The sequence below is a fragment of the Geotrypetes seraphini genome, chromosome 2 (genome assembly GCF_902459505.1).
Source record: "Geotrypetes seraphini chromosome 2, aGeoSer1.1, whole genome shotgun sequence".
NCBI classification, from domain to species: domain Eukaryota; kingdom Metazoa; phylum Chordata; class Amphibia; order Gymnophiona; family Dermophiidae; genus Geotrypetes; species Geotrypetes seraphini.
In genome coordinates, this window is record NC_047085.1 from 517,930,366 (window position 1) to 517,945,546 (window position 15,181).

A 15,181-nucleotide genomic window follows, 5' to 3' on the forward strand; every position below is an offset into this window, starting at 1 on the left:
CAGTTGGATTTCAGATAAAGTGGGAAGCACCAAGGACTTCTGCCTGTTTAGGACCAAACCCGAGTAAATATAAAACTTGTCCAGGAGTTCTAATGCTCGTGGTAACGAGCTATGAGGATTGCCCAATGTCAGCAAAAGATCATCGGCAAAAGCTAGCACCCGTAACTGTGAAGAACCCTCAGACAAACCCATAAGCTCATCATCACTCTGAATCGTGCGTAACAAGGGGTCCAAATATAAAAGAAAAAGAAGGGGGGATAGCGGACAGCCCTGTCGTGTCCCCCTACCGATGGAGAAGGTTAACTAACACCGAGGCAGTTGGACCAGAGTATAGCGCCTGTATTGACGCAAAATAACTGTTGGGAATCCCTATATATTGTAAGACCTGAAATAAGTAATGCCATTGAACCTTATCAAAGGCTTTCGCCGCATCTAACCCAACAAGTAGACCAGGGCAATGCGCATGTTGAGCGCGAGAAAAGGCTAAGAGAACCCGACGAACATTAAGTACTGAATGGCGCGTCCGAACAAAACCCGCCTGTTCCGGGACAATGATGGAAGGCAACAGGGGAGCTAACCGGTCAGCCAAGATACGGGCAAATATTTTAATGTCAACATTCAGTAATGATATCGGTCTATAAGATTCTATGTTAGTTGACAGTTTAGATGGTTTCGGAATCAGTGTAATCAAGGCATTATTAGAATAACGAGGGAACATACCCTGTTCTTGAACCGCCATGTAGTAATCCAAAAGAGAGACCCCTATGGATAAGGATAAAATCTTATAAAACTCGGGTGAGTAACCATCTGGTCCCGGTGCTGTGCAAAGCTTCAATTTCTGTATCGCCTGTAGCACCTCCTGTAATTGGAAAGGCCTATCTAACATGGATATCTGAGCAGCCGTCAATCGAGGCAGCCCCGCATCCTCCAGGTAATCACACACGTCTGGACCTGCATAAGGACCAGGAGATGCATAAAAGGCCTCAAAGTAGCTATGAAAGCTCGCTGAGATATCCATCGAGGATGTCAAAATCCTCCCCGAGGTCTCCTGTATCATAGGAACGTATCGAGATCCCTTCCAATTTTTAGTTATGGATGCTAATAATTTCCCGGCTTTATTGCCATATTTATGAAAGTGAAATTTACTAAAAAACAACAATTTCTTCGTACGTTCGTGAATGAGGGAATTTAACGCTATCAACACGGCCTTATACGCCTCTTTATGAGCTTCTGAAGGATCACGCAATAAATCCCGTTTCAACAACACCAACTGTCGCTCAAGCTGCACTATGCGATATGCTATGCGACGAGCTCTAGTAGCCACATAGGCAATAATGTCCCCATGTAATACTGCCTTTACTGCATCCCAGAACAATACAGGTTGGTCTGTGTACTTAGCGTTAAAAGAGCAATAATCCTCCCACTTCCTAATCAAAAATTTTTGGAAATGAACATCTTTATGTAAATAGGAGGGAAATCTCCAACCAGCTCCAAGGCCTATTGGACCGCCCACCGCCACATCAATCCAAACCATATTGTGATCCAATATTTCAAGGGGGGCCTATCGTGGCTTCAGAAACCCGAGCAAATAAAGATTCTGAAAGTAAAGTGTAATCAAGCCTAGAAAAGGAACCGTGTGCTCTAGACTGGTGTGTATAATCCCTTTCAGTGGGGTGAAGCAATCTCCAGGGGTCCACCAACCCCAAAGCTCGACAGAGATAAGGAATTCCCTTAGTCTGCTTCAGCGTCACCACTCCAGATGTACCAGAACGGTCCATACTGGAGTCTAATACTTGATTTAAGTCGCCCACCAGAATTAATGGGCAATCAGAATCTTGCAGGCAAATATTAACCAAATTCTGAAAAAAGGAATGTTGATAACCATTAGGGCCATATCCCACCAACAATCGAAAGGTCCCACCAGGTCCAACCACCCTCACCAAAAGGTACCGGCCCTGGGGATCACGTCGTAAGACCTGTACCTTGCCTAAGAAGCCCTTTTGAATCAATATGGCCACTCCCGCCCTCTTCCCTGGTGATGATGCATAGTACAGCTCTCCAACCCAACCTCTCTGCAGTTTCTGATGTTCAAGGTCAGTAAGCCTAGTCTCCTGGAGGCATGCAATGTCTGCCGAATGATGTTTCAATTGTGATAAGATTTTTGTGCATTTAGCAGATGATGCGATTCCTGATACATTCCAGGAAAGTATACGTATCTTCCTATCACCCATAGGGATCCTTGACCCTCACTCTAAAGCAAGCAAGCCAATGAATGATAAGCGTCCCAGGGCGCCCAGCCTCACCCCAAGACTCCACATGTACGCTCCACTCAAACCATACACTCAGCTTTATATAAATAAACCCCAAACAAAAAGCAAAATAGAACACAAAATACCAGTACCATACCGCTGCTGCCCCCAAAAACTCCCCCCCAACAAACCCCAAAACCCCCCTCCCGTGGGAGAAATGCAGGCCACCTTGACCATCTAGATATATAGCCCACAAGGGGCCCATGATACAATTTTCCATCAATTATGTGCAGCAATGCTACCATTAATCACCAACAAACCCTTTTAAAGAAGTGCAAAACAAAGCAGTCAATCCGCCCCATGACCGGGGCTCGCTAGTTATTTAATATATTCATCTGCCGCCTCTGGGGTTTGAAAGGACTTCCAGACTCCCTTGCATTGAATCCGCAGTAAAGCCGGGTAATTAAATTGAAAGCGTTGTTTAAGTTCAGCTAGTCGTGCACAAAGAGGGTAGTATGGTCTCCTCCGCTCCTGTAGCGCTACCGAAAAGTCCTGACTGATGCGGACCGGGTTACCATCATATTTCAATCCATCCTTCCTGACTCGGTACTGTTGTAATAAATCCACTTTATGTCGAAAATTTAGAAGCTTCAGGATGACCACTCGCGGGCACGTCTCCAAACCAGGGCGGGGACCCAAACGATGCGCCAAAGGCCCCACCGAGGGCTGTAGAGGGAATTCATCCTGTAACCAACGTTCCAATTTCTCCAGCAATAACCGATCAGCAATCGTTTCGGGAATGCCCATCAGGCGCAGGTTAGAGCGACGAGATCGATTCTCCAAATCATCAAGTTTTTCAGCCAGGGCTCTAACCTGCGCCTGCAGCGCGCTAAGATCTGTGCCATGTGCTGTGGAGGAGTCTTCCAGCTCAGATACTCGCTTTTCTAACTCAGTCATGCGAGCTGCAGCGGCTGCTAACAGCGTCTCGATATTAGTTATTTGTGTAGTTAGTGATTCCATTTTAGGCCCCAATACTTGCGCAACGCTTCTTTGATGTCACTCAGTGCCGTCTCAGTGAGATGGGAGACCGCCGCTGTGGGGCTCGTCGCCATCTTGGGAGTCAATAGGCCGCACTCGTTCGCGATCTTTTCGCGCAGATTTCGCCTGCATGGAGTCTTGAGATCTCGTTAGATATCGTTCCATACAAGAAGATACCTCACAAGACTTCACACTCGCAGTAAGGATTGGAAAAAAGTCTCTAAATGTATAAAAAATAGGCAGGGCAGCCCCGGAGCAAACGAGGAGAAGTCTTCACTCGTTCATGACATCAAGTGACCTCCTCCATTTTGTGACTTTTTAGAACTGAAAGCCGAGTGAAGCTTTTATTACACTTATTACATGTATCGTTTGTATCCCGTGTGGATCATTTCGTGTCTTTTCAAACCTGAAAGCAGAGTGAAGCTTTTATTACACTCACTACATGTAAATGGCTTGTGTCCTGTGTGGATCATTTCGTGATTTTTCAGAGTTGAAAGCTGAGTGAAGCTTTTATTACACTCAGTACATGTAAATGGCTTGTGTCCTGTGTGGATCATTTCGTGACTTTTCAGAGTTGAAAGCTGAGTGAAGCTTTTATTACACTCACTACATGTAAATGGTTTGTGTCCTGTGTGGATCATTTTGTGTCTTTTTAGATCTGAAAGCTGAGTGAAGCTTTTATTACACTCAGTACATGTAAATGGCTTGTGTCCAGTGTGGATCACTTTGTGTCTTTTCAAACCTGAAAGCAGAGTGAAGCTTTTATTACACTCACTACATGTAAATGGCTTGTGTCCTGTGTGGATCACTTTGTGTCTTTTCAAACCTGAAAGCAGAGTGAAGCTTTTATTACACTCAGTACATGGAAATGGTTTGTGTCCTGTGTGGATCATTTTGTGACTTTTCAGAGTTGAAAGCTGAGTGAAGCTTTTATTACACTCAGTACATGGAAATGGCTTGTGTCCTGTGTGGATCATTTCATGACTTTTCAGAGTTGAAAGCTGAGTGAAGCTTTTATTACACTCAGTACATGGAAATGGCTTGTGTCCTGTGTGGATCATTTTGTGTCTTTTTAGATCTGAAAGCTGAGTGAAGCTTTTATTACACTCAGTACATGTAAATGGCTTGTGTCCTGTGTGAATCATTATGTGATTTTTTAGATGTGAAAGCCGAGTGAAGCTTTTATTACACTCACTACATGTAAATGACTTGTGTCCTGTGTGGATCACTTTGTGTCTTTTTAGAACTGAAAGCCGAGTGAAGCTTTTCTTACACCCACTACATGTAAATGGCTTGTGTCCTGTGTGAATGATTTTGTGATTTTTTAGATCTGAAAGCTGAATGAAGCTTTTATTACACTCAGTACATTTAAATGGCTTGTGTCCTGTGTGGATCTTTTCATGATTTTTCAGAGTTGAAAGCCAAGTGAAGCTTTTATTACACTCAGTACATGTAAATGGCTTGTGTCCTGTGTGGATTATTTTATGACTTTTTAGAGCTGAAAGCAGAGTGAAGCTTTTATTACACTCAGTACATGGAAATGGCTTGTGTCCTGTGTGGATCATTTTGTGACTTTTTAGATTCGAAAGCTGAGTGAAGCTTTTTTTACACTCAGTACATGTAAATGGTTTGTGTCCTGTGTGGATCATTTTGTGACTTTTTAGATTCGAAAGCTGAGTGAAGCTTTTATTACACTCAGTACATGTAAATGGTTTGTGTCCTGTGTGAATCGTTTTGTGACTTTTTAGATGTGAAAGCCGAGTGAAGCTTTTATTACACTCAGTACATGGAAATGGCTTGTGTCCTGTGTGGATCATTTTGTGACTTTTTAGATTCGAAAGCTGAGTGAAGCTTTTTTTACACTCAGTACATGTAAATGGTTTGTGTCCTGTGTGGATCATTTTGTGACTTTTTAGATTCGAAAGCTGAGTGAAGCTTTTATTACACTCAGTACATGTAAATGGTTTGTGTCCTGTGTGAATCGTTTTGTGACTTTTTAGATGTGAAAGCCGAGTGAAGCTTTTATTACACTCAGTACATGGAAATGGCTTGTGTCCTGTGTGGATCATTTTGTGACTTTTTAGAGCTGAAAGCCAAGTGAAGCTTTTATTACACTCAGTACATGTAAATGACTTGTGTCCTGTGTGGATTATTTTGTGACTTTTTAGAACTGAAAGCCGAGTGAAGCTTTTATTACACTCACTACATGTAAATGACTTGTGTCCTGTGTGGATCATTTCATGACTTTTCAGAGTTGAAAGCCGAGTGAAGCTTTTATTACACTCAGTACATGTAAATGACTTATGTCCTGTGTGGATCACTTTGTGTCTTTTTAGAGCTGAAAGCCGAGTGAAGTTTTTATTACACTCACTACATGTAAATGGCTTGTGTCCTGTGTGGATCATTTCATGACTTTTCAGAGCTGAAAGCCGAGTGAAGCTTTTATTACACTCTGTACATGTAAATGACTTATGTCCTGTGTGGATCACTTTGTGTCTTTTTAGAGCTGAAAGCCGAGTGAAGTTTTTATTACACTCAGTACATGTAAATGGCTTGTGTCCTGTGTGGATCATTTTGTGTCTTTTTAGATCTGAAAGCTGAATGAAGCTTTTATTACACTCAGTACATGTAAATGGCTTGTGTCCTGTGTGGATCATTTCATGACTTTTCAGAGTTGAAAGCCGAGTGAAGCTTTTATTACACTCAGTACATGTAAATGACTTATGTCCTGTGTGGATCACTTTGTGTCTTTTTAGAGCTGAAAGCCGAGTGAAGTTTTTATTACACTCTGTACATGTAAATGACTTGACTGCTTTGGGGGTCTGTTGCTGGATTTTTTGAGCTGAAAGCCGAGTGAAGCGTTTATTATGCTCAGATGTTAATGGTTTCTTATTTTTATGACCTCTTTTGTGCATTTGGAATAGTTTCTGGTGTTTTTTTCTTTTCCTCTTGCCATGGTGGGATTCAGAAGTCACTTTATCACTATTACTAATTTGGGAGGGTCTCTGGTTCTCAAGGCTGTTACTGAGCTCCCTGTCATTTCTCTCAACGGATAGAAGCCCTTCTTGTGAGTCTTCTGCAGGGTCTGTCTGTTCCCTTGATTCCTGCTTACAATTCTTTGTGTTAATAATTTCAGGCGTCTGGGAAATATTCTCAGAGATGTTTTCTGACTGTGTTTGGATTTCCTCCATTTCCACAGGACCTTCTCCTTGATTCTCAATTCTCTTCCAGTCATGTCGGTTCTGATGATCTGCTAGATATAAACAGAAGATATTTCTCATGAGTTAGAAAACAGCATTGATTTCTAAGATTCTTCAAACTTTCAAATAATAAAAGAACAAGAGGGCATTCGAAAAAGCTGAAAGGGGACAGTTTCAAAACAAATGCTAGGAAGTTCTTTATCCAATGTGTGGTGGACACCTGGAATGCGCTTCCAGAGAACGTAATAGGGCAGAGTACGGTACTGGAGTTCAAGAAAGGATTGGACAATTTCCTGCTTGAAAAGGGATAGAAGGGTATAGAGACAGAAGATTACTGTGCAGGTCCTGGACCTGTTGGGCTGCCGCATGAGCGGGCTGCTGGGCGCGATGGATCTCAGGTCTGACCCAGCGGAGGCATTGCTTATGTTCTTATGTTCTTAACCAGTGTCTAATGAGGAAATATAGATGTTGCAGAAAGATTTTCCATTTGTAGCTTGAGAATTGGTCAGTTTCCTACTTGCAAAGCATTTTTTCAAGCATTTATCTCTAGAAAGTGCCAATTTTTGAGCGGTTCCTTGGCAATGGCAGTGTGGAGAGTTAAGGGAGTCAATTCTCTCTAGGGCACCAAATATCCGATTGCTCTATAGATTTTGCATGTAGGTATAAGAATCACCTACCTATAGCCCACTCGTGCATCGGAATTGATCCTGTCATTCTTCTCCCACCAACAGCATTTATCTAATTCCCTACCCCGCATCTACCTTTAATTCGATGCAAAAATTGTTGTCAAGCGGCTGTAGCATATGCGACTCACAAAGCTAGTTCAGGCGTCTTCTTTCCATTGCAGCCGCCCCAGTGGAAACAGGAAGTTGTCAATGACGTTGGGCTGCAGTGGAGAGAAGATGCCAGGAGAGGCAGCAGGAGAGCTCTGTGGATTACTAGAGTTGCAACCGCCCAAGCAACGAATTTTATCACAAAATAAAGGTAGATGCGGGAGATGGACTTGGTGGCGAGAGAGAGATAGGCTTGAGGGAGGAGGGCAAAATGGGGAGAGGGAGAGATGAACAACGCAGAGATAACAGAGGGGAGATAGCAGAGAGACCCAATAGTTGAAGGCAGTCTGCTGACACCTGAATTCATATCAGCCACAACATTTAGCACTAATTCTTCAGTTCGATCTAAGTAGCGCTTTCAGTTTAGTGGATCACTCCAAATTGCTTGAAGTATTGGATATGTTGGGTTTTCAAGGTAATGTTCTTTTATGGTTTAAGGGGTTCCTTGAATCCAGATTATATCAAATTAGGTTCAATAATACATTTTCCAACATTTGGAAAAATCCAAGTCCCTCAGGGCTCACCTCTTTCCCCTACACTATTTAACATGTATCTCTCTTCTTTGGGTTTTATACCGAGTGATTTGGGTGTAAAATTGTTCAGTTATGCTGACGATATCACAATCATCATCCCTTGCAGTACAGTTTTATCTGATAGTACACAAATTATAGAGTCTGTTTTGAATCTGATGGATTCTTGGATGCAGGAATTTGAACTGAAATTAAATCAAGAAAAAACTAAATTCTTTTTTGCTTCTTCACAAAAGACCATAATCGAACCATCACTCAAGATAAATCCATCATCTTACATGATATGTTCAACCATTAAAATTTTGGGTGTCACATTCGATCGACATCTTACTATGAAAAACCAGATTGATGTTGTAATTCGTAAGGGATACTATTCTCTGTGGAAACTGCGCACTATTAGATCTTACTTTGAAACTGCTGCCTTTAAAATCCTGGTTCAGTCACTTGTTGAGTCTTCTTGACTACTGTAACATCATTTATTTGTCAAGTACTAAGAAAAATATAACTAGGTTAAAACTGATTCAAAATACCGCAGTTCGATTGATTTATGGCTTGAAGAAACATGATCATGTGACACCTTTCTAATGTGAGTTACACTGGCTCCCTGTGGAGGCTCGTGTCATCTTTAAGTTGGGATGCCTATATTATAAAATTGCTTTTGGTTTGGCCCCCTTATTTTATTTCATTGAAAGTTTTCTTTATTGCAAAATAACACAAAGTACACAACTGTTACAAAAAAATATGGCAAATACAAGCAAATCAAACATCTTCAGCTCAGAACAGTTGAAGTAGAATCACACAAAAGCAGCCAATAATCTCAATCCAACACCCTCAACCCAAGAATTCCCAGGGGTTCAAAACAAGAACAGCAACCTCAAAAAAAGAAGAAGAAGAGAAAAAAAAATTCTGAACATCAGACTTCCAAGTATAGGGATCCCAAAGTTTATGAAAAGGCCCTAAATGACCAGACTTCACTGCTGTCAATTTAGTCATCTAAAAAATATAATCCAGTTTATGAAGAACAGCCTCTATGGACGGGGAAGAGAGAGACCTCCAGGCTTGCGCCAATACCAATCGTGCTGCTACAAAAACGTGGGACACCAGTCGATGGACCAAGGGTAGTAGGACAAATATGCAAAAGACAATGCTCTGGCCGTTCAGGGTAAGAACTCCCTGAAATCTGACTTCCAAAATCCCCCTATCTTAGGGCAGGTCCACCAAATATGCAGCATATCACCCACCCCACCATACTCACGTCAACAAGCCCAAAACAAGCATGTATGCGAGCTGGAGTATAATACCAGCGAAAGAGCATCTTATGGCCATTTTCACGCAAGGCACTGTTTATAGACACTGAAAGCAATGAAGAAATACTACATTGCCATGGGGAAGCCGTGAATGTGAGGTGAAGGTCTCTCTCCCACCGTCGTATATAAGTAGAGATGGGATCTCCATAAGACAGCAAAGCCAAATAAATTCTATAAATCACACCTCTACTAGAACCCCTATACGGTGCTCTTTCCAGAGTGGTTTCAACCAAAACTAAATCATCAACTGCATAGCGATGTAAAAAGGTGCATAATTGAGTATAACAAAAAGAATCAGGAGGCGAAGGAGCCTTGTGAAGGAGCCAGGAGACCAGGCCATCCAGCAGATTAAACTAGAAAGAAAGTAAGTCACCAGTACTTCTCTCTTATATTCTTTCTTCTCTTTCTCTTCACAGCAGGGACCGCCTTTGCACACTTCACACCAAGAGACTAGAAAGAGAAATGGAAGCAGCAGGAATCCAGAGAAGCTTTCCGGTGTACTGCACGGAGTGTCATATGTATGACTACCTCCCCTTGGGGAGGCAGGCATACATATGCGGTCGGTGTCAGGAACTGGAAAGCCTGAAGAAGGAGGTCGGCAGACTGCAGCACAGGGTCCAGGAGCTGGAGGGACTCCGCATCTCGGAAGAACCGTGGGTAGCTGAGGACCCCACAGGAGAGAGCCACATTGAGGAGCAAGTACGGGAGCTCGAGAGATTCATCGAGGAGGCCTACAGGAGCGTGGAAAATCAGGATCATCAACAGTGCAGACAGGAACCAACAGACAGAAGACAGGAACCGCCAGACACCAGGGGAGGAGGACCTTATGAAAGCATCGAGCAGACAGAGGAGACAAGGATTCACCAGAACCCTGAGGGAGAAGCATCGAGTCTCACCAAGGATACAGACTTGAGACCAAAGAGGAAGCTGAGGAAGGGGAAATCTGCAATCGTGGTGGGAGACTCAATCCTGAGAGAAGTGGACAGTCACATAGCAGGAGGGAGAAAGGACCGGCTGGTGACATGTCTCCCAGGGGCAAGGACAAAGGACATCACCGACAGAATCGAGAGGATCATGGAAGGAGCTGAGACAGAAGAGACAGCGGTGATAATCTACGTTGGAACAAACGATGTTAACAGCAGAAATTACAGCAGGACTACACTAACTGAACATTTCAAGAGCCTGGGGAAGAAACTGAAGCTGAGGACGAAGAGGATAGCATTCTCAGAGATCCTGCCAGTACCGAGGGCAGATGTGAAGAGACAGACTGAGCTACAAGCAATGAACGCATGGCTGAGGAGATGGTGTGAAGAGGAAAGCTTCCACTTTGTGAAGAACTGGACGACTTTTTGGGGGAAGAACAAGCTCTACAGGAGGGATGGACTACACCTGAGCACGGCGGGAACAAGACTGCTGGCGAACAACATCAAGAAAGAAATAGAGATGGCTTTAAACTGAGAAGAAGGGGAAAGCCGAACATCGACCAGACGTCGACATTTCGGAAAACAGTATCAAATGAAGATGCTGAGTGGGAAAAATGCTGGGAAGAAACGAATGACACACCACAGGGGTCCAAAGGTCAAGCGGAACCAGAGAACAAAAAGAAGAGCATACAGCAGGAGTTAGGGGAACAGGTGAAATTGAGGAAACAGGCTGAGGACGAGAAAGACAAGACATTGGGAGAGGAAGAACAAAACGGAATTCAGGGGCTGGAAGCCCGCAAGGAGGACGGCAAGAGGGAAAATTCACAAGGCAGAACAACGAGGAAGGGAAAATACCAGGACTTAAACTGTTTATATGCTAATGCAAGGAGTCTAAGGGCCAAAATGGGAGAACTGGAAGTCACAGCTAAAAATGAGGACCTGGACATTATAGGAATTACAGAAACATGGTGGACTGAGGACAACAAATGGGACGTAGTATTGCCCGGGTACAATCTCTATAGGAGAGACAGGACCCACAAGAAGGGCGGAGGAATAGCACTATATATAAAGGACACCATTCACTCGACCAGATTGGATACGGCAGCAAGGGTGGAAGAACTGGAATCATTATGGGTTAAATTACCAGGAAGAAATGGAGCTGACATAAAATTGGGACTGTACTATCGCCCGCCTGGACAAACGGAAGCAAACGACAAAGAACTGGAAGCAGAATTGAGGAGAGAATGCAAAAGCGGAAGTGTACTGGTGATGGGGGACTTCAACTATCCCGGGATAGACTGGAACATTGGGAACTCAAGCTGTGCGAGGGAAACGGAATTCCTGGAGGCTGTGGGAGACTGCTTCATGGAACAGCTTGTTAAAGAATCAACGCGAGGGAATGCTACTCTCGACCTAATCCTAAACGAACTAGGGGGACCTGAAAAGGAAGTGGCAGTTGTAGGACCAATAGGAAATAGCGATCACAACATGATCCGGTACAAATTAGAGGTAGGAGCATCCAAAGTGAAAAGAACTGCAGCGACAACGCTCAACTTCAGGAAAGGGAACTATGACGCTATGAGAGCAGTGGTGAAAAAGAAACTCAAAAATTGCTCAAAACGGATGGAAACCGTAGAGAAAGCATGGTCCATATTCAAGGACACGGTGCTGGAAGCACAAAACCTGTACATTCCCAGGTTTAGGAAAGGGTGCAAAAAAAATCGAACAAAAGACCCGGTATGGATAACGACAGAAGTAAAGAGGGCGATAGGAGATAAAAGAAAATCGTTCCGAAAATGGAAAAAGGACCAAACCGAGGAAAACCGGAAAGAACACAAAAATTACCAGAAAGAATGCCACCGAGTAGTTAGGAATGCAAAGAGAGAATACGAGGAGAAACTGGCTGAGAAATCCAGAAACTTCAAATCGTTCTTCAGATACGTCAAGGGGAAGCAACCGGCGAGGGAGGAAGTAGGACCGTTGGATGATGGAGACAGAAAGGGGGTGGTAAAGGAGAAAAAAGAGGTAGCCGACAGGTTAAACAAGTTCTTCTCGTCGGTCTTCACGAGCGAGGACACATCGAATGTACCAGAACCCGAAGAGATCATAAGTGGAGAACAAGAAGAAAAACTGGTGCATATAGAGATAAGCCATGAGGAGGTCCTAAAACAGATAGACAGACTAAAAAGCGACAAATCACCGGGCCCGGACGGAATCCACCCAAGGGTTCTAAAAGAGCTAAGGAACGAAATAGCGGAAACTCTCCAACAAATTTGCAACTTGTCCTTGAAAACTGGGGAGATCCCAGAGGACTGGAAAATAGCAAATATCACACCTATCTTTAAAAAGGGATTGAGGGGTGACCCGGGGAACTACAGGCCAGTAAGCCTGACTTCAGTCCCAGGCAAGATGATGGAGGGACTGATAAAGGACACCATCTGTGAACACATAGAAAAAAATGGACAACTAAAAGCGAGCCAGCATGGTTTCTGCAAGGGAAGATCGTGCCAAACAAACCTACTGCACTTCTTTGAAGGGATAAACAGCCAGATGGACAAAGGAGAACCCATAGACATCATCTACCTTTGACACGGTACCCCATGAGCGGCTTCTTAGGAAACTGTGGAGCCACAGGATGGAAGGGGACGTACACAGATGGATTAAACACTGGTTGTCAGACAGAAAGCAATGGGTTGGAGTGAAGGGCCACTACTCGGACTGGTGGAAGGCACGAGCGGTGTTCCCCAGGGGTCGGTGCTCGGACCACTGCTGTTCAATGTATTCATAAACGACCTAGAAGCGGGGACGAAGTGTGAAGTTATAAAATTTGCGGATGACACCAAACTCTGCAGGAGGGTTAGAACCACGGAAGAATGTGAAGACCTACAAAGGGACCTAAACAAACTGGAAGAGTGGGCAAGCAAATGGCAAATGCGCTTTAATATAGAGAAATGCAAGGTCATGCATTTAGGAAAAAAAACCCTGATGTTCAGCTACAAAATGGGGGGGTCAGTGCTAGGGGATAGTAACCTTGAAAAAGACTTGGGTGTGCTGGTAGATACTACAATGAAACCAACGGCACAATGTGCAACAGCCTCCAAGAAAGCAAACAGAATGTTGGGTATTATTAAGAAGGGCATTACAACCAGGACGAAGGAAGTCATTATGCCGCTGTATCGTGCGATGGTTCGCCCGCATCTGGAGTACTGTGTCCAGTATTGGTCACCGTACCTCAAGAAGGACATAGCGATACCTGAAAGGGTCCAGAGAAGAGCGACAAAAATGATAAAAGGTATAGAGAACCTTTCATATGCAGACAGGTTGGGAAGGCTGGGGCTCTTCTCCCTTGAAAAGAGGAGACTCAGAGGAGACATGATAGAGACTTTCAAGATCATGAAGGGCATAGAGAGGGTGGAAAGGGACAGATTCTTCAGATTATTGGGAACCACAAGCACAAGGGGGCACTCAGAGAAGCTGAAAGGGGACAATTTTAGAACCAATGCTAGGAAGTTCTTTTTTACGCAGAGGGTGGTAGACACCTGGAATGTGCTTCCGGAGGTTGTGATAGGACAAAGTACACTAAGGGGGTTCAAGGAAGGATTGGATAAATTCCTGAACGATAGGGGGATTGAAGGATACAGATAGAGGTAGAGATAGGTTTTAGACAGAGTATGGATAGAAGGATAAAAAGGGATTAGAGAAGGATCACATTACAGGTCATGGGCCTGATGGGCCGCCGCGGGTGCGGACTGCTGGGCACAATGTTCTTATGTTCTTATACTCATCTTGTAAATGTTGAAAAGAAACCACCCGTCCCTCTTCCCAAAACTGTCCAAGGGTATAAAGTCCACTCTTTCCCCATCTCAAAAAAGTACCATCAGTTTGGGCTGGGGGAAAATCTTGGACATAACCTAAAGAAGTCAACAAAAAAACCTTTGTATCTTAAAAAAAACTGTTCACGTACTGCTCCCCAGGTGTCCAAGATGCTCCGCAAGGCCAAAGAAGTACGATGAGCTATAACTTGAATAGAAGAAGGGGCAACCAAAGAACTGCCCATAAGGGGGTAGAGGAAACCCAATGTTGTTCCAAGCGCACCCACAATTTAGAAGAATGAGTATGCCAATCAAAAAGAATCCTGAGGTGTGCTGCTTTGTAATAAAGGAAAAAATCTGGGAACCCCCATCCCTCCTTTCCGCTGAGGATATTGCATCACCGAAGCACAAACCCTAGGGGGCCTCTTATTCCAAATGTAGCGATTAACCCGATGCTTGAGATGAAAAAAAATTTTAGGATAGGGAAGAGGAAGAGCCATAAACAAAAATAACAATTTAGGCAAAAGAATCATCTTAATGGCCTGAATCCGACTGCTCCAGGAAACCTTAAGTCCTTCCCACTGATCCAAAAGCTGAAACAACTCCTGAGTCTTGGCTGGCAAATTAGCTGTATAAAGAGTGTATAAAGATTAACACCTAAATATTTTATACTCTTTATAGCCCAATGAAAAGGATACTTAGGTTTAAGTTCCGCCACCGATTCAGGAGAAAGCGTCACATTAAGAATTTCTGACTTAGTATAATTCACATTAAAATCCATACTGGGCCAAAAGTGTCATCAGAGGAAGGAAAGATTCCTCCAGTCAAGTAAGCGTCAGTAACACGTCATCTGCAAAAAGAGCCACTTTCATCTGAATACCCCCTCTGAAAGGCCCCCAAATCTCCGCAGAAGTTCGAATTAATTGTGCAAGGGGTTCCATCACAACTGCAAATAAAATTTATTTATTTATTTAGTCATTTATTTAGCCCGTCCTCCCAAAGGAGTACAGAACGGGTTACAGGATACATTCATATTATGGGTAGCACAAATTTTAGTGAGACATAGACTTTACAGCATTTACAGCATGGACAAGGGTTTAGATTACAGCAATTACAGTATACATATAACATTTAGACTTACAAATACAGACTTAGGGTGGTTTAAAATGCAGCATTTTCAGTGTAGATGTACTAGCTTTTCTTTGCAGGTGGGTGCATCTTTGTTGTCAGAGAATGTGGTAGTAGTTCAGGTTATATTTGCGGTGGTATGTGAATTTTAGCAAGATTCC

The 15,181-nt window shown here is 43.5% G+C and overlaps 2 protein-coding genes across 2 annotated transcripts in view; both read right to left on the bottom strand.

Moving 5' to 3' along the window:
• Window positions 1-3,614: 3,614 nt before the first annotated feature.
• Window positions 3,615-5,248, bottom strand: LOC117354659 (gastrula zinc finger protein XlCGF26.1-like; the record flags this gene model as incomplete). Its single annotated transcript, XM_033932507.1, has 1 exon — window positions 3,615-5,248. A coding segment is annotated over one exon (1,605 nt), but the record flags the coding sequence as incomplete, so codon positions are not given.
• Window positions 5,249-5,520: 272 nt separating this feature from the next.
• Window positions 5,521-15,181, bottom strand: part of LOC117355021 (zinc finger protein 566-like) — a 74,506-nt gene continuing 64,845 nt past the window's right edge. The window contains exons 4-5 of the mRNA XM_033932968.1: window positions 5,953-6,540; window positions 5,521-5,531 (exon numbers count right to left, since the gene is read on the bottom strand). Coding sequence (XP_033788859.1) covers window positions 5,521-5,531; window positions 5,953-6,540 — 599 coding nt within the window. The remainder of the gene's footprint in view (window positions 5,532-5,952; window positions 6,541-15,181) is intronic.